Source organism: Pinus tabuliformis, chromosome 8 (genome assembly GCF_031772625.1).
Source record: "Pinus tabuliformis cultivar Carrire ecotype Pingquan chromosome 8, CPIR1, whole genome shotgun sequence".
Taxonomy (NCBI): domain Eukaryota; kingdom Viridiplantae; phylum Streptophyta; class Pinopsida; order Pinales; family Pinaceae; genus Pinus; species Pinus tabuliformis.
In genome coordinates this window covers 1,758,609,775-1,758,629,528 of record NC_142294.1, presented here as the reverse complement: position 1 = coordinate 1,758,629,528, position 19,754 = coordinate 1,758,609,775, and the positions used below count along the sequence as shown (strand labels likewise).

Genomic DNA, 19,754 nt, shown 5'->3' with positions numbered 1-19,754 from the left:
GTAACTCATGCCATCAAGAGTACCCATGCCTAAGTAATTCAAGCCATTAAGGAGAAGTGTAACATATGCATTAAAGAGGTGTAAGAGGAATATTTTTATGATGAGTCATTAAAGTGTCTAAGGGAGAGTAAGAGGTGCATAAGAGCATTAAAGAGAGAGAGGAAGAGAGAGTAATATATCATTGAATGAGAGATGGATTTGCCATAAAGGAGAGAGAGAGAGATGTGAAGTGACATGATTGAGTGCCCAGTAGGAGAGGGTGACATGGAATTTCATTTTAATAATAATATTTAGTATCATATGGATAATAATAATAATATTAAATATATATATTGATGATTAAATTAAAATTAAACAATTGAGATTGATTAATGGTAAGTTAAATGATTTTCCATCATATATATATATATATATATGATTACCAATTGAAACAAGGAGACTTATTAATTTTGGAAAGTCATGGTTGCAATGATGGACATGACTTTTTATTTTTTGAAAGTCACTCTAGAATAGTCATAAATGAAATTTAATTCAAGGAAATTCATCCCCTAGCTACCAAATTTCAACACTCCCTCTCAGTTAGGAAGGAATTTGAGTGCCCAGTAGGAGAGGGTGACATGGAATTTCATTTTAATAATAATATTTAGTATCATAAGGATAATAATAATATTAAATATATATATATTATATATTGATGATTAAATTAAAATTAAACAATTGAGATTGATTAATGGCAAGTTAAGTGATTTTCCATCATATATATATGATTACCAATTGAAACAAGGACACTTACTAATTTTGGAAAGTCATGGTTGCAATGATGGACATGACTTTCTATTTTTTGAAAGTCACTGTAGAATAGTTATAAATGAAATTTAATTCAAGGAAATTCATCCCCTAGCTACCAATTTTCAACACTCCCTCTCAGTTAGGAAGGAATTTTTATCTGACACATGGATATTTGCTTTGGAACAATGATGTTACAATCTAATGAAGAAGAATCATCATAGGGGAGATTTATCCATCACCCTATATTCACTTGGGGCATTACGAACAAGGATCTCACACAACCAAGTCTCATCTCTGCTTGGGGGGATCCACTTGTCATGACAGGGATCTCGCACATCTAAGGCTTGTCACTGCTTGGCGGGATCCACTTGTCAACACATGACAAGGATCTCGGACATCCGAGGCTCATCATCTATGACCACCCTCTTTAGAAAGGGTTACATCCGTTAGTCCAAGCTACTCTTTGAAAACCATGAACTTTCCTTTCGGCAAAGGCTTGGTAAAAATGTCGACGATCTAGTCATTAGTGGCTATATGATGGAGTATTACAACTCCTCTTTGCACCATATCCCGGATATAGTGATATTTGATCTCAATATGCTTGGACTTGTCATGGAACATGAGATTTTTCTGGCAGTCAAATGCCACTCTTATTGTAGCAGTAAATTACTGTTTCGTCCAAAACATGCTCAAACAACTCTCCAAAGAGTTTCTTCATCCATACTACCTCACAGCTAGCCATGCTAGCAACAATGTACTCAACTTCAACCGTGCTTGAGTGTTGAGAAATCTAGGGGGCAACAAGTGTAGGTGATTTCTCTTACTTTGATAACTGCTTGTAGATGATTTGACAACTACCATATCATAAAGATCAAATCTAATTCTTGACATTCTGGAAACCATATTTCTCACATGAGCTAATGCTTTATAGTAAAAATGAGCGAACCTTCGGTGCCAAAGCTCACTTTGATGATTGTTGTCATGGATCAATGCATGAATAAGTCTTCCATTGACTTTATACAAACCTTCACATCTTGATCCCACAGTGAAGGCATCTGTCATTATTACTGATGGTAGTAATACAAGTTTCTTAAGAAGAAGTAAGACCCTCCAAGCATAGTAGGTTCTCCCTGCTCATGCTTGGGAATTCTTCCTCCGGAAATCATTCTGGCCTATTCTTGACTGCACTTTCCCAAAAGCTCATCAAATGTAGGAAACATGTCCTTATTACTGATGGTAGTAATACAAGTTTCCTAAGAATAAGGAAGACCTCTAAGCGTAATCAACACAATCTCTTTATCAGAAATAACTTCAGCAGAAGAAGTTGACAACTGATCTTTGATTTTTGATATCTTTTGTTCATCTTAACATCCTTGAGCTGATTTTTCAGAGCAAGAATCTGACTCAAGTTGTTCACTTAGTACATTCCAATCAGCTTGTCATACATTTCTTTGGCTTTCTTCAAATTGGAGACATAAGGATAATATTTTTAGCCTTGACTTCTCCTTTCTTGTATATGGCCTTGATAGCAGCATTTGAGCTTTCAGCTCATTGTGCGACCTCTCCTTCAACATACTCAAAAAGATCATGTTCCTCAAGAGTAATATCCAATCTGGTCTTCCAAGGGAAGAAGTTTAAAGCATCAACCAACTTCGCTTCATTCTTAAAATAAGAGGAAGACATTTTTGATCAACAACAAAAGATATTTTAGCAGTAAATGAGATATTTCAACAACAAAAGAGAAGAAATATTTCAGCATAAAATGAGCAGCAAGTAGAAAGAACAACAAGAGATATTTCAACAGAAAGAGAGTTGCAAATGGAGTGGACAACGAGAGATATTTCAGTAGAAAGAGAGCTACAAATAGAGTGGACAACAAGAGATATTTTAGCAGAGAGAACTATGAATGAAGCTGCACAACGAGAGATATTTCAGGAGAAAAAGAGTTGTAAATGGAGCTTGTCTTCACCAAAGCTATGATAACATGTTGAATTTCTAAAGTTCTATGCTGCAACAATTACTTATTGCAAAACTTCAATTTTTTGCAACACTAGTTGTTAAATAACTGTAGATAGAACATACACCATATAAACCATATGCAAAATAGAAGACATCCAAGAACACAATGAAACACAGAGAATTTAGTTCCAATGACCAAGGCAACACCTACAAGGGGAAAACCCAATTAGATTCTTCTTCTATTAGAAATCAAATGTTCAACAAAGATACAAAATACAATGAGAGAAAGAAGATCTTTGATAGTTGTAGCTAATGCAAACACTAAATTGATAGTTGTAACTAATGCAAACACTAAATTACTAGGCTCATCAAGATCTGCTCTTACTCTTCAACTCTCTCTCTCTCACACACACAATTCTTCTTTGGTCTCTCTAACTCTCTCTTTCTCAAGTTCATACTCTCTTTTCGCAATGCACGAGTGAGTAATAGAGAGGATGAGAGGTACAAATATATAGGAAGAGCAAGGAGGTTGAATTCATGGAGTGACTCCCATGCCTTGAGTTACATATGACAAAATAAGAGTGTAACTTATGCCACAAAAGGAGGTACGCTTGCATTAGTAACTCAGGCCATAAAGAGGGAGTACGCATGCCTTGGTAATTCAAGTCATTAAGGAGAAGTGTAACATATGCATTAAAGAGGTGTAAGAGGAATTATTTATGACGTGTCATTAAAGTGTGTAAGAGAGTAAGAGGTGCGTAAGAGCATTAAAGAGAGAGAAAGGAAGAAGTAACATACCATTGAATGAGAGAGTTCGATTCTCTATCAAGGAGAGAGAGAGAGAGATGTGGAGTTGGCATGATTGAGTGCCAAGTAGGAGAGGGTGACATGGAATTTCATTTTAATAATAATATTCTGGTGTCACAAGGATAAGAACGATATTAAATATATATATTGATGATTAAATTAAAAATTAAACATTTGAGATTGATTAATGTTAAGTTAAGTGATTACCCAATGAAACAATGTGTCTTACTAATTTTGGAAACTCATCCTTGCAAGGATAGACATGTCTTTCTATTTTTAGAAAGTCATTCTAGAATAGTCAAAAATGAAATTTTATTCAAGGAAATTCATCCCCTAGTTGCCAATTTTCAACATAGGGCACACAAGATCTAGCCCTCTTGGTTGCCTGTCCTTTCATACTTCAAAGGTCAACCCTTAGGGCTTCCAAAATTTCCCATACACAGTCAACACCATGACTAATCTAGGGCTTCCAAGACTGCCCTTTCTTTTGCATATTATCTCAAATTGTCCAGATCTAGCGCTATTCTAAACAACCCACCAACAGTGATAAGGTGCCTTTTATATCCTTTCATAGGGTTGATTACAACTGTTGTTCAAACCTTTGAACAAACCCTCTCTTCCTTTACTACGTCACCCTTCTCGTTGTCCTTTCATCTCAAACTGCTACCCACAACAAAGAGTCATCTGCCTCCCTTTCTAGGGTCTCGACCCTCTTCATTCATCACAAATCTCAACTATTCTTTCACTAAGATTTGGACAGACCATAGGATGGCTCTCTGCATAGGAAGAAGCCCTAACTATGGCATATCAAAATTGTTGTCCAAAACCTCATGGACAACCCTCCAACCTTAGCAATCTATCTCCTTGAGGATGTTGCCACTTAGCCTCCAAGCAACCATGGTTCTGGGCATTTTCTTGACTGATATCCTAGGCCTTGCTACAAATCTTTGTGGCCTCAAATCTAGGGTTACCTCAGACCTACACTTGTAGCCCTGTACTTGCTTTGCTGGTCCTCTAAGGCATGTGTCGTTACTTCAACTTTCCTCTAATCCTCACAACATACCAAAACAACCTTATTCTAGGTGTTTCGACCCTCCAATAAGGTACATGAGTCTGGGGCTAGATCACAGAAGTACCATTGCTATTAGCCAACAACTTTCGACCCTTTTCCATAGGTCTCTTCCACCACTTGGATGCACCTTTCCCGACATACTCGGGGGTTCCAAAGTTGAGGTCATAGTCAAATTTGATAGCATAGGTGGTATGACAGTGATGACTCCTTCATCAGTAGAGATCTTGTCCTGTAGAAGCACATTTCACTTAGCTTTGCACTTCCATTGTTGGCAATCGATCTGAGATATGTTGAGAAGTTTCAATGATATTTTTTTGCCAAAGAACTCTTTGAGATTGTCTCTGATGTCTACAATGAAATCATTTAAATCCCAAACATTTTTCTATATCACCGCAACCCCTTTAATTTTGTGTTGTGCAAACGTAAACATGATGTTGTGGCCAAACAATTGTGAGACTTTATACATGGTTGGGTCTTTCAATTGCTTATGCTTGCTAGCAGAATGGAAGAGATGGGAGGTCAATGTCAGCATACAAATATAAAACAGAATGATTTTTATAGTTGTGGAATGAACAAAGAAATAAGTCACAAAGAAAGAAGTCACGATAGGTATGAGAAGACCACTGTTGTATTGGAGTTTTTAAGCTAAAAACAATCTCCAATGAAAAATAATCACCAATCCAAAGTGACATCAGTGTCAGGAAAAACTTGTGAAGAAGATAATAGTTGACCAAAACTATGCACCAAAGTCCTATTTTATGAGATTCATTTTCTCTGATTTGGTAACTAGCAAGGTTAGCAAGGTGTAAAAGAGTTATATTGTCCACAAACATAAAGAAACCAACATTTTCTGCAATGATTCTCCTCATATACGTGGGTGGCCTAATTTGTAGGCTCCAAATATTGTTGATATCACCACCCAGCCTGCACACTGCTCCATGGCCCTTTTGTTTTCATCAAACACAACAAACCGTAAGCTACCATGATTGGCTATTGTATATAATTGTCAGCATGTCACTCCTGTGACACTACAAAAATGTGTTGAATTCCTAGATCGAAAAGTGCGAACACTGATAGCTTTCATACCCAGCGTAATCTTTCTCTTATCGGATAATTTCCCTACTCTACTCGTACTAAATATAAATTTATGCCCATCCAATCCACATAGGATCATCACCAATGAGATTTATATCAAACTCAAGGACCAAATGTTGTTAGGATATTCCGACACATAGGATATAGTTAAGTTCAACTTGGTCTAGTATAGAGTTAGGTTAGAGTTAGGTAAAGTGTGTTTCTTTACCGTTGTACATTTTGTAACTTACAATCCGACGGTCACGATATGTAGTGATCCGACGGTTCACTCTCACCTCGGTATTACCGACACTTGATCCGTGGCTTGACACCCGATTGGTCCATGAGTTCTATTTAAAGCGCATGGAGGGTCATTGTTCGGGTAATCCGTGCATGAGAGAAGCTTATGTAAATTTTCATTCTTTGATTAATAAATTGTCTGTACCCACGTTGGGACAGGCCGTGGACTGTTTCCCTCCTTGCACTCTGAGGGTTTTAACCACGTCAAAAATACTGGTGTATTGATTTGAGATCTGGTTGTGAGCGGTGTCCTTTTGGTATTCTTTCTGAGGAACTTACCCTGTAAATTCCTACATGGTATCGGAGCTATTTGAGGGCCGCGTCCGTTGGTGATCCAAATCTGAAGCCGGTAGAACTGCATGCGGCTGTCGTTTCCTAGATCTGTTGTTTCTGACTGCTTTCGGGCCGAGAGGACTGCTCTGTTGCGTTCGGAGCATCTGTTTCAGTGAGGAACCCCTTTCGTTTCACGCGAAAAGGTTTCCGGTAGCCCTAGCTGCGTCATTTTTCAGATCGGGAGGTATACAGTTTTTTTTTTGCAGTTTACTGTCATTTTCTCTCTGCTTATTTCGGTTTCGGTTTATTTAGCCTTTTTTTTTCCCGGATCTATACCTTTCATTTCTGCGTATGCTCTTTGCCCTGCGACTCTGTGCGATCTGGGCAAATCAGAAACAGAAAGAAAGGATTTTTCTCATGCGTATGCTCTTTTCCCTGCACCTTAGTGTGATCTTGGAAAATCAGAAACATTGAGAAAAATATTTAGTTTTTCGGCTAAAGCTAACTTTGAGCCGTAAGGTTCGTTTTTCTTTGCATATTCGTGTTGGGTTTTGTGTTTTGTGTTTTGTAGGGGAAAAGAGCCTTCCCAAGGCAAGCACGCAAATCGAGGCCCCCCCCCCCCCCCCTCTCTCTCTCTCTCTCTCTCTCTCTCTCTCAAATATTTTGTATAGATCAATTGGTTCAAAGACTTTTTAAGAGAGTAGAGGTCTTGGGTTCAAGTCTCCATTTTGTGGGGGCGGATTTTTTCATTCCCGCACATTCGCGCACTTTGCCGGCAACGTCAACAATTTTTTTTCAAAAAGCCATATCTTCTTCATCCGGAAGCCTTTTTCAGAGCCGTTTTTTTTAAAACCGCCTATTTTTTCGAGATCTATCCATTGGACCACTTACTTTCAGCATCTTCAGCTTCAGGTTTTTTTCAAAAAATGGAAAGTCCATGCCAAGTCATTCTTGACAGCACTAACTACTTCCAATGGGTAGCCTACATGGGAGATTTACTTAGAAGTAAGGTCTCTTCAGAATAGCCACAGACCAAGAGAAGAAACCCAAAGATGAAGACAAGGCCGAAAAATGGGAAAATAGACAAGATCAAGCACGTGGTTTGATAGGAATGTCTGTTTCTCCTGATCTTAGATTCCACATTGCAGAAATTGAAACTCCTCATGAAGCATTAGAAAAACTTGCTAAAGTTTTTGGGATTAAAAATGAAATTAGAGCCCATCAACTTGAGAATGAGTTGCTTACTTTGGATCCTAATAATTTTTCTTGCATTGAAGATTTCTTGTCCAAATTCAAGACCCTTAGATATCTCTTGGAAGGTGTTAAAGTTAAGAAAGAAGATGGTAACCTTATTTATTCCATCCTTACTAAGTTGGGACCAGCCTACTCTGTATTTGTTTCCACTTTCCATTCTACAAGGGAAGCTTTCATTTGTCAAGGCAAAGACTACAACCCCCTTCCTTTGACTCCTTTTGTGATTCCTTAATAAGAGAACAAGAAAAACTCTTACACCTTGGTCTTCTTAATCTTGGAAACTCTTCCTCGAAAGCGTTAGCCGCCCAGCAGCAACCAAATTCAAAGAATCCTAAGAAGTCTTATCCTCAAAGGAATGGTCCTAAACCAACTCAGCCTCAAGATGAAAGATCATTTCAGCAAAATGACAAGACCAATAAAAACAAATGGAAGAGGACTGACAGACATTGTAACTTTTGTAATCGAGATGGCCACTTAGAATCTAAATGCTTTAAGAAGATGGAAGCCTTGGAAGCCGCAATGAAGAAACATAACATCCATCTGGAGCCTACTTCAACTTCAACTTCCGGAACGGCACTTTCTGCATGTCATCGTCAATCATCTCAGTCTGGTTATGCATTAAATGTATCTTCTTCTTCTTCTCATTCTCATGAGTGGCTCATTGATTCTGGAGCCTCTTGTCACATGGCCAAAAACCAAGCCATGTTTTCTTCTTTAAATGATTGTAACACCAAAAATATATATGTTGGTGATGATAGATCTCTTAATGTTGTAGGGACTGGAACTGTTCATCTAGACAATGGTCAGTTCAATGATGTATTATGTGTTCCAAACTTATCCTGCAACCTTCTATCTGTCTATCAGATAACTCATTCAGGTGAAGGTAAAATTGTTGAATTTTCACCTCATGATGTTGTAATCAAGGATCTAAAAGATCCTAAACAGATTCTAGCTACTGGTCTTGCTGATGATTCCAAAAGGTTGTATAAGTTTCACAACTTTGGGTCATCCCATCTTCCCTCAGTGTTTGTTGCTCATAATGATGAAGTGAGCAAACTTTGGCATGAGCGGTTTGGTCACTTAAACTATCGCTCCCTTCAGCATCTATGTAAAGAAAATATGGTGACAGGTCTTCCTATGGTATCTTGCAAAGATGGTGTTTGTTCCGGATGTGTACTCGGAAAACATCATCGGGACAGTTTTGACAAACGTGCCTCTTGGCACGCCTCAGCCCCTTTACAGCTTGTGCACAGTGATTTATGTGGTCCTCTTCCTGTTGCTTCATTCTCTGGCTGCAAGTACTTCTTAACTTTCATTGATGATTTCTCCAGACGCACTTGGGTATACTTCTTAAAACTCAAGAGCGAAGTATTTAGCACTTTTTTGGCCTTCAAAGCATTTGTTGAAAAACAATCTGGACATCAAATTCTTAAGCTAAGAACTGATAATGGTGGAGAATATGTTAAAAACGCATTCATCAACTTTTGCACCGAAAATGGAATTCAAATGCAACATACTGTTCCATACACTCCACAACAAAATGGTGTAGCTGAAAGGAAAAATCGCACCTTAAAGGAAATGGCTAATTGTATGCTGCAATCTAAAGGACTCAGTCTTAGTTTTTGGGCCGAAGCAATTAATTGTGCAAATTATATAATCAATCGCACTCCTACTAAGGTTCTAGAGAATATCACTCCAGAAGAAGCTTGGAGTTCCATTAAACCAGATGTAAGTCACTTTCGTGTGTTTGGAAGTGAAGCATGGGCCCATATTCCAGATGAAAAGCATAAAGCTTTAGAACCTAAGAGTGAGAAATGTACTTTTGTTGGATATTCTGAAGATGTAAAAGGTTATAGACTTATTCCATTTAAGTCCAAAAATGTTATCATTAGAAGAGATGTAAAATTTGATGAAAATAAATCGGCCTGCGAGCCTAGTCCGGCGGATGTGCCACCTCTTCCTATCTCTTCTATCTTTGAAAACATTTCTTCTTCTGATGATGAAAGCGAGGATGATAATCCTCCCCCACCTTCTCAGGATCCTCAACTTCCAAGATGGGTCCGTGCTACTCGGGATGCAGCAGGTGATCTTGCCGGTGATCCTACAGATCAGCGACGTACACGTTCTCAGTTTGAAAGAGCCTCTTCTTTACTGGCTCAAGCTCCAGTAAATCATGATCCTGACACTTTTGCAGAAGCTTCAGGCCATCCACATTGGGAAGCAGCTATGAATGAAGAATATCATTCATTGATGACAAATGATACATGGGATCTTGTTCCTCTACCAAAGGGACGCAAACTTGTTAGATGCAAATGGGTTTACAGAACCAAGTATGGACCAGATGGGAAAGTTGATAAACATAAGGCTCGTCTAGTTGCTAAGGGCTTTTCACAGGTTGAAGGCATTGACTACACTGAAACCTTCTCTCCAGTTGCCAAAATGAACTCTATCCGCCTTGTTCTTTCCCTTGCTGCCTCTTTAAAATGGGAAGTCCATCAAATGGATGTTAAATCTGCCTTCTTGCATGGGGACTTGCAGGAAGAAATCTATATGGAACAACCCATTGGCTTCATACAAACAGACTCCAGCCTCGTTTGTCGACTTAAGAAATCCCTTTATGGCCTCAAACAAGCTCCTCGGGCTTGGTATGCCAAAATGGATAGCTTTCTTTTAGAATCTGGCTTTTCTAGGTGTCATTCTGACAATACTGTCTACACCAAGAAAGTGGGCAACTCTCTTATCATCCTTGTTCTTTATGTTGATGATCTTATTCTTACTGGTAGTGATCCCAACCTTATAAACCATGTGAAGTCCAGCCTTAAAAAGAAATTTGAAATGACAGACTTAGGACACTTACACTATTTTCTCGGTCTTCAAGTCTTGCAATCCCAAGAAGGTATTTTCCTTTCCCAATCCAAGTATGCTTGTGATATTCTTCGTCATTTTCACATGGAAGACTGTAAGCCAGCCCCTTCTCCCTTTCAGTCTGGAGTCAAACTTTCAGTCTCTTGTACTTCTCCTGAAGTTGATGCTACCTTATACCGTCAACTTGTCGGAAAACTCTTGTATTTAACCCATACTCGTCCTGATCTTTCCTTTGCTGTTGGCCTTGTTGCTCGTTTTATGCAAAACCCCCGTGAAAGTCATTGGAAAGCAGCTAAAAGAATACTTCGTTATGTTCGAGGTACAGTACAGTTTGGGATTCATTACAGTGCCAAAGCAGCTCCTCTGTTAGTTGGTTTCACTGATTCTGATTGGGCTGGTGACCTTGATGATCGGAAGTCTACTGCCGGTTATGTCTTCACTCTTGGTTCAGGACCTATTACATGGGCTTGTAAGAAACAGGCTGCCATTTCTCTTTCGTCAGCAGAAGCAGAGTATCGTGGTGCCGTGGAAGCTAGTAAGGAAGCCTTGTGGCTTCGTCAGATCCTATCAGAATTTGGCTTTGAGCAGCAGCATCCAACCACACTTTGGTGTGATAATCAAAGTGCCATTCAGCTATGCAAAGATCCAGTCCAGCATCAGCGCAGCAAACACATTGAACTACACATGCACTTCATCAGAAAGCTCATTCATGACCATGTTCTTGAAGTGCAATATTGTCCAACGGATGATCAGGTTGCAGACATCTTCACAAAGGCTCTCACAGAGGCGAAGTTCACTAAACTTCGATATATGCTTGGAGTTCAGGAAGTTGTCACTAAGGGGGGATAGGCTCTAGTGCCTCCTTCCTTCTCCTATTGTGTCATATTTGTAAATCCTTCAATCCTATCCCAAGTTGTTCTTAAGGGGGGATGTTAGGATATTCCGACACATAGGATATAGTTAAGTTCAACTTGGTCTAGTATAGAGTTAGGTTAGAGTTAGGTAAAGTGTGTTTCTTTACCGTTGTACATTTTGTAACTTACAATCCGACGGTCACGATATGTAGTGATCCGACGGTTCACTCTCACCTCGGTATTACCGACACTTGATCCGTGGCTTGACACCCGATTGGTCCATGAGTTCTATTTAAAGCGCATGGAGGGTCATTGTTCGGGTAATCCGTGCATGAGAGAAGCTTATGTAAATTTTCATTCTTTGATTAATAAATTGTCTGTACCCACGTTGGGACAGGCCGTGGACTGTTTCCCTCCTTGCACTCTGAGGGTTTTAACCACGTCAAAAATACTGGTGTATTGATTTGAGATCTGGTTGTGAGCGGTGTCCTTTTGGTATTCTTTCTGAGGAACTTACCCTGTAAATTCCTACAAATGTTTCTCCAATTTCTATTACCCCTTTAGTGGCCAAAAGAACTTGAAGAACATTGTGACTACAATTATAGAAAATCCAACGGGTATTATTGAATATTACTAGATCTCCTTTTTGCTCTATAGCTTTATTGATGCGTGTTCACAACTACAAATTGTTCCAAACCCAGGAACAATTTGACCTTATGCTTGACTTTCATCTAAAATATAGAAGTTTGTTATAAGATTGAAATTTACATGTCTTTCCAAAACTTCTACATGTGAGCTTGAAACAACTAGTTGTTGATGCAACAATTTAATAAGCTATAAATCTCCATACCTCGACCTTATGTACACAAATCCACTATCTAAATAAGAAGTTGTTGAACCGTTGTCTCTCCCAGAAGTTCTAGCTTGAAACCGGTAACCCTTTCCCCTTGACATATGACAGGCAATTGAAGAAGCCCTGAGATCACCTAGAAGGTATCGAATTGGATTTGGCAAGCACAAATCCGCTATCTAAATAAGAAGTTGTTGCACCGATGTCTCTCCCGAAAGTTCTAGCTTGAAACCAGTAACCCTTTCCCCTTGACATATGATAGGCAATTGAAGTAGCCCTGAGATCACCTAGAAGGTATTGAATTGGGTTTGGCAGGCACTGTAATAACAAATTGTCTCTTCACTTTGAATCTTTGAAACAAACTATGAAAATGTTGGTCTTCACATTTGTACACAAAAGATTATTCATCCAAATTACTAAGACATGACAACGAGGCGGAGGAATTGCTCGGACGGCCAAAAGTGGCAGGAATGCAGGGAAAAGAATTTCAAAAAATCTTGTAGAGACAGTGTTTTGAATCATGTTTTTGATGGTGGAAATGGATTCAGCACCATCAAAAACGTCTAGGACACCTAAAATTTTGAATTTTAACAACTATAACTTGGATTTTCTCTAAATATGACTGGAATTTCCATAACTTTTCGGGCAATTCCTCCGGCTAGTTAGACTACGGCTATTGAATTATTCTAAACAATTTGATATGTGGATAGCCTTCAGCTAACCCTTGTCACAAGTTCCTAGAGTAAGTCTGCTTGATTTTCTATTTCAATGTGTTATGGTCGAAATTCTAACTGAAATAATGAAAGGGCATTTGTTGAATTCAATGTGTTTTGATCTAAATTCTAACTGAAACAATTAAAGGGCATTTGTTGAATTCAATGTGTTCTGATCTAAATTCTAATTGAAACAATTAAAGGGCATTTATTGGTCTATAGTAGGTTATATTTACTACAATCCATCTTGATTGTCTACAGTCTGTAGCAACAATGCTTTGATTTCCTTGCTTGTAACATCTTCCCTTAGCAACAATGCTTTGATTTCCTTGTTTGTAACATCTTCCCTCGTACTCAAAATACATCTCGTGCAAATCCATCGAGTAGCTTATGAGTGCTTAATTAACATCAAGACCAAGTCCATCCAGAGCCTTGAATGTTTAGGGCCTTTCCTTCAGATGGATCAGATTGTGAGAATCTCTCGATGGTGCCTATTGTATCCCTTGGCGCTCAACCGACCTGCAATAAGATAGTTGTCCCCCAGAACATATGAGGCTCATTTTGCGCATAACCATGACAAGAGTAAACTCCATCTTTGGACAAAATTTCTCCTTGCAATTTTTGTTACAACATATCAAGTCTAACATACATATTGGACATACATGATGCTACAGACTTGAAACAGAAATGAACTCTTTTTGGCAACCCCTCCTTGAGAGCTTCCACAATTATAGCTTCATTCAAAAATGAAACCAAAATGTTGGGAAACTTCTAGCCAACTTTTCTTTTTCCCTTACTTGAGTTTAAAATAAAGGTTTAATTGTAGTCTGGAAAGAGATCCCAATTCTCTTTCAACATTTTTCTTCACCCTTTCCATCCTTTTGTCCATCTATTTTATGCTTGATTTACTCTGCAGCAATTGGTGGTGGATGCTGAGAGCAGTTGCATTTTCTTCAATTTTTTAGTTTTAGCGAAGTCAATCATGTTCAATGTCGAGTTTCTTTAATAGTGTTAAATTCAATCATGTTCAATGTCGAGTTTCTTTAATAGTGTTATTCAATTTATTAAATTCCCTTCTAGTACTCTCTATGTTAGCATCCAAGTAGACCCATAAATCTTCCACAACTCTCGAGTCTTGAGGTTTTGGACATCCTCCCAAAGGAGGGCTAAATGTGCTGATAGTCTTTTTGGAGGCATAAGTGTTGAAGTGGAAAGAAAAATTTTCAAAGACCAAGCAAAAATGTGCCAAAATCAAAGCTGACCTAGAAAATGTTGACAAAGGCATTGTTGGTGCTCAGATCCCTCTCTTGTTATGAGTGCTCAGATGCCCTAAGCAATTAAGTTTGATCATCTAGCATTGAACGCCCATCATAATTAGTAATTGATACTTTTCCATCTCCTAATGATACAAAGTAATTTGCTAATTGACCTCAACATTATAACCTTGGGCCACTTGAATAAATATTATATGATCAAACAAATATTATATGATCAAAGAAAATTAACGAAGGCCTTGTACCTTTGAGGGTAGCATTGTTACATATTTCCCTCTTCATTTTCGAACGAGGCAAGAACTCTGATTAAACAAGGTTCAAATGTTATGAGCATGGGTTTCTAAACGAGGCAAGAACTTTGATTAAACAAGGTTCAAATGTTATGAGCATGGGTTTCCATCCTCTGCAGCGAACAATTATGCTATGTGATTTCAAATTCCATTCGCCATTGGGATTATAGGCCCTCATCTTGAGACCGGGAGTAGGCTTTCCCCTTATATAAGAATCATAGTAGAGGAAAAGGCACCATAACCAAAGGTCTTGAAAGGTCAGCCCTTCTAATTTGAACCCGGTAAGGTCCTGGTCTTACCCGCGCTCTGTGAAGGTAAGGTCCTTAAAGGGAAACCCAGTCCAGTACGGTCTTAATCAACCCGGTCGGTAAAGTCTTGCCCCCTTATCTAACAGATATGATCACAGTTTATATAACTGTAGAAAAAGTTGGCCTTTTCTTTCTTTGAGGGGAAGAAATACAGGCAAACAATACGTGTTTGAAAGGTATTATCAGGTCCTGAATGAAAGGTCAATCCAGTCAAGTCCTCATTAACCCTTCTAATTTTAACCCGAAGAGTATACCCAGGGTGGCCTTCCAATGCCTCCTTACTTAATGCCCCAAAACATACAATACAAGAGTCACCATGTAAGTTGCAGCAACGACCACCAGAAGCAAGAAGCAGGACTGCTAAAACAAACGAGAAAACAACGTGAGTCAAAGATCAATAATTCCACCATCATAAGCACTAGAAGGTCAATCCAGTCAAGTCTTGATTAACACTTCTAATTTTAACTCGAAGGGTGAAGTAAACCCAGGGTGGCCTTCCAATGCTTCCTTAATGAAGTTTTCCGAGGAAAGTCTTTTAATGCCCCAAAAGATACAATACAAGAGTCACCATGTAAGCTGCAACAATGACCACTAGAAGCAGGACTACTAAGACAAACGAGAAAACAACGTCAGTCGAAAATACTAATAGCAATGGGAGAATGGGTAGGTGTTGCGATATCCCAGTTTAGTTAATGGTTTGCAGCATTGATTCAACGTCGGTCGAAGATCAATAATTCCACCATCACAAGTACTAACAGCAATGGGAGAATGGGTAGGTGTTGCGATATCCCAGTTTAGTTAATGGTTTGCAGCATTGGTTCGTTACGTGCCAGCTATTGTAGCTACTTGAATCTGTGTGAGATCAGCTATTGTAGCTACTTGGATCTGTGTGAGATCAACAATCGCTTCCGTGATAATCCAAGCAGCTAGAAAAGATGAAAGTTCATACTTAGGTAAAAGAAAAGAAAAAGAACTAATGCTTTGCTTGCTAAGAGAACAAAACTAATTACTCAGAATACTCCTTATTCCTATTCCAAAAACAGGAGAAGATCAACTCCTTCTAGATAGAAGAAATGCTAGATAAACAAGTAAAAGATAGAACTATACTAGAAGAATGAACAAATGGAAAATACTTAATACGAGATTAGAAGAAATAGTGACTTTTCCATCTCCTAATAATACAAAGTAATTTGCTAATTGACCTCAACATTATAACCTTGGGCCACTTGAGTAAATATTATATGATCAAAGAAAATTAACAAGGCCTTGCATCTTTGAGTAGCTGGGAATGTTTAATGTTTTTAGGTGCAGCATTGTTACATATTGCCCTCTTCATTTTCGAACGAGGCAAGAAATCTGATTAAACAAGGTTCAAATGTTATGGGCATGGGTTTCCATCCTCTGCAGCAAACAATTCTGCTAGGTGATTTCAAATTCCATTCAATAAAATTCTTCATTTAGATAAATTCCTTAAGTTAATTCGAAGCAGCAAACAATTCTGCTAGGTGATTTCAAATTCCATTAAATACAATTCTTCATTTAGATAAATTCCAATTCTGCTAGGTGATTTCAAATTCCATTAAATACAATTCTTCATTTAGTTAAATTCCTTAAGTTAATTCGGAGCAGCAAACAATTCTGCTAGGTGATTTCAAATTCCATTAAATACAATTCTTCATTTAGATAAGTTCCTCAAGTTAATTCGGAAGATTAGTTGGAACAAACAGTGGCTAGTGGTTCGATCGATTGGTGACATTGCAATTTGGGGAGTGACATCTCGACAAAAATTAGCGTGCAGGACCTTTAAGATTTGGGAAATTTTTGCCTGTTCGATTCCCATCCACGTAGATGATTTTTCATAAAATAGTTCAAAAATGTACATGTATGAATTGATCTTGAAAAGATTTTAGGGTTCCTTACTGAGTTGATCATTAGCATTGGCCTTGTGTAAACTCTTATAAATGTTTTATTATGTTTTCTTAGGTTGCTCTTGTGAAAAATCCAGCTATATATGGGGCAGTCCTTGGTAGCTTAATCTATACTCTGTATTCATTAATAAGATGTTATGATATCATTTCCTTCTTTATACAACAATGTGAGTGATTTGTAATAATGCCATCTGTTTTTTTTGGTTGCGTACCAATACAATGGTGTGCTATTGCTTCTATTTAGATATTGACATGCCTGCTTTTGTGTTATAAGAGTTGTGTTTTCCAAGCATATAGTTCACATATATTCTTATTCTGTGGCAGGCTTTTGTGTTATAAGAGTTGCGTTTTCCAAGCATATGGTTCACATATATTTTTATTCTGTGGCTTTTGTGTTATAAGAGTTGCGTTTTCCAAGCATATAGTTCACATATATTTTTATTCTATGGTAGGCGATTTGAGACAACATCTAGAGGTTTGCTTGCATGCTTAAAGGCCAACCTATATATTCTTGTTTGCTTGCATGCTTAAAGACCAACCTATATATTCTTGTAGGTCTGTAAAATTAAGTTTGTATTGAAAGTATATTTATTAATATTGATATAATTTAAACAGATTGACGCATATGTTTGTGGTGTCAATGATATTGTTTTTTCACACCCTACCTACCAGCTCTACCAGCTCTTCATAATTAATTACATGTGGGGATGATAAGACCATCAAGGTAATCCGCTTTATCATATGTGTCATGACTCATTCTAATAGTTGTCGCTTATTTATCTGTATATGAAAATTAAAAAAAAAAGAAAAGATTTTAAGTTTCTATTGAAAGTATATTTATTAATATTGATGTAATTTAAACAGATCGACGCATATGTTGGTGGTGTCAATGATATTGTTTTTTCACACCCTACCTACCAGCTCTACCAGCTCTTCATAATTAATTACACGTGGGGATGATAAGACCATCAAGGTAATCCGCTTTATCATATCTGTCAAGACTCATTCTAATAGTTGTTGCTTATTTATCTGTATATGAAAATTTAAAAAAGAAGGATTTTTTTTTTTTGGCTGTGCAGTACACATTTGAAGTTCATGAAGCAGCCATATGTTCGGTTTGTCCTCTTGAATAAGAAAATATTCATATACTTTGTTCATTGAAACCTGAAAAATTTATGTGCATTGCAGTTGAGTAACATTAATCTCTAATCTCTAGTTGTTTTGAAGTTACATTGCATATTCTATTTTTGTTTGATGTTTGGCTTCCTGTGAATCTTTGGCCATATGACAAATACTTTATTGCACTAAAGATAGATGGATTATGATTCTTTGTTCGAATCTATTTTTGTTTGATGTTTGGCTTCCTATGAATCTTTCGCCATATGACAAATACTTTATTGCACTAAAGATAGATGGATTATGATTCTTTGTTTGAAAGCAATTTATTTTTTGTACACCTATTGATGGAAAGATCAAAGCCTGGTTGTATGATCTTGGGGGATCTAGGATGGACTATAATGCTCCAGGCTTCTGGTGCACTACAATAGCTTATAGTACTGATGGAACAATGTAAAATGTTAATGGTGTTTAGTTTGTAAAGTCTCTTCATGTGGATCTGTCTTTTGTCAAGACTACTTTTTCGAAGTATATAATCATTTGCAATTTTTATTAGGCTCTTTTCTGACGTATATAATCTTCGCCTTCGTTTCAGTGAAGATGGGCAGTCACAACAAATGACAATGGCAAAAATATCTTAATCTTAGCCAACGCAGAGGGATCCCGCTTAATTTGCATGCTGGAGAGTAGATCCTTCGAGGGAAGGAAGGTGCCACCAGAAATGGCAAATATATCTTAGCCAACATAGAGGGATTTCGCTTAATTCGCATGCTGGAGAGTAGATCCTTTGAGGGAAGGAGGGTGCCACCAGAGACAATGGCAACAAAGGTAAATTGCTTCTTCCATGCACATTTACTATGTACACGAACTACTAATTAATGGCAAAGCAAAGTTTAAACTCTAACTAGATCATTTTTACTATGCAGACTTCAAATTGTGAATGTCATGCCTGTCATGCCTCCTGTAGTCACTGCTCTTGGTTCCCTTAGCAGTGCTATAGAACTTTTGGATAGACTTCCACCTGCATTGTCAATGACCAATTTTGTAAGAGCTTTCTCCTAAAATTATTTCTTTAGAATTTTGTAAGAGCTATGTCCAGCCATATTCTTCAGTTTAGTTTGTTACACATATCTTATCATTTTCTAAACTTTCACTCCAGAGTCCAGATATTGTTGCTTTCAAGTTTCCATATAGCGTAGGATTTTGTTCTTTTCCCCTTTCAAATGCTCTATTAGCCATTATTTTGGCATATCTTTTATAGGAATAAGATGATATGATTGTCTGACACTGGAGACAACATGTGTGCAGAGTAGTATAGACAGCAGGACCCAGATGTTAAACCAAGGCTTTTAGATGAGGTCACAGACAAGAGTAAGAATTGAAAATTGACTGAGATCACTGATTCGGGTGAGTGTAGGTCTCTCAGGTTGCCTAACACAATGCATGCAAGCAAGGTATGCAATCGTCCTTCTATTACAAAAAAAACACTAAAGGCTGACATTACAATTTTATGTGCTACAATTTCTTGCAGGTGGTAAAACTGATATACACCAATTCCGGTGTTGTTGTTTTAGCACTGACATCCAATGCTCTCCATAAGCTATGGAAATGGCCGGGGAGTGACCCGAATCCATTCGGAAAGGTGGGGTTCTTTAGTGGTAGTGGTTTGTTTCTTTTTTTAGCTTGTTTTATTAATTTATTTGATAGTTATAATTTTGGATATATAATTTGCAGCCGTATTTTATGTAATAATGATTGACAAGTAACTAAGAGTTAGTGTTTTGTTTACCGTCTACAGCGAGTATTCCACGATGTGGCAGCCAGGTAGCCAGCTAGTGGGATTTGTTATGAATAATGACATTGGTGATACAAATCCAGAAGAAGCCGCTTATTGAGAATGATTCCTATGTGATGTCTGCATTCGGTGGCAAGGTCTCCTTATTCAATATGATAACATTTAAGGTAAGAGAGGGCATTGTTCTGCTTAGGGCTGTACTGTCTCACCTTCAACTTTCAAATTATGAGCGT

The 19,754-nt window shown here is 37.9% G+C and overlaps 1 protein-coding gene across 2 annotated transcripts in view; it reads left to right on the top strand.

The window, feature by feature from the left end:
* The window catches only part of LOC149243149 (protein TOPLESS-RELATED PROTEIN 2-like), a 59,565-nt gene that overhangs the window by 8,564 nt on the left and 31,247 nt on the right, over positions 1 to 19,754 (top strand). The window contains exons 13-18 of one of the 2 annotated variants that reach the window (XM_089374443.1): positions 17,226 to 17,334; positions 17,475 to 17,583; positions 17,690 to 17,797; positions 18,322 to 18,554; positions 19,258 to 19,368; positions 19,525 to 19,688. In XM_089374443.1, the coding sequence (XP_089230569.1) occupies positions 19,581 to 19,688 (108 nt within the window). In that variant the 5' untranslated portion in view covers positions 17,226 to 17,334; positions 17,475 to 17,583; positions 17,690 to 17,797; ... (1 more) ...; positions 19,258 to 19,368; positions 19,525 to 19,580. The remainder of the gene's footprint in view (positions 1 to 17,225; positions 17,335 to 17,474; positions 17,584 to 17,689; positions 17,798 to 18,321; positions 18,555 to 19,257; positions 19,369 to 19,524; positions 19,689 to 19,754) is intronic. The other variant, XM_089374442.1, reaches the window with a different exon arrangement.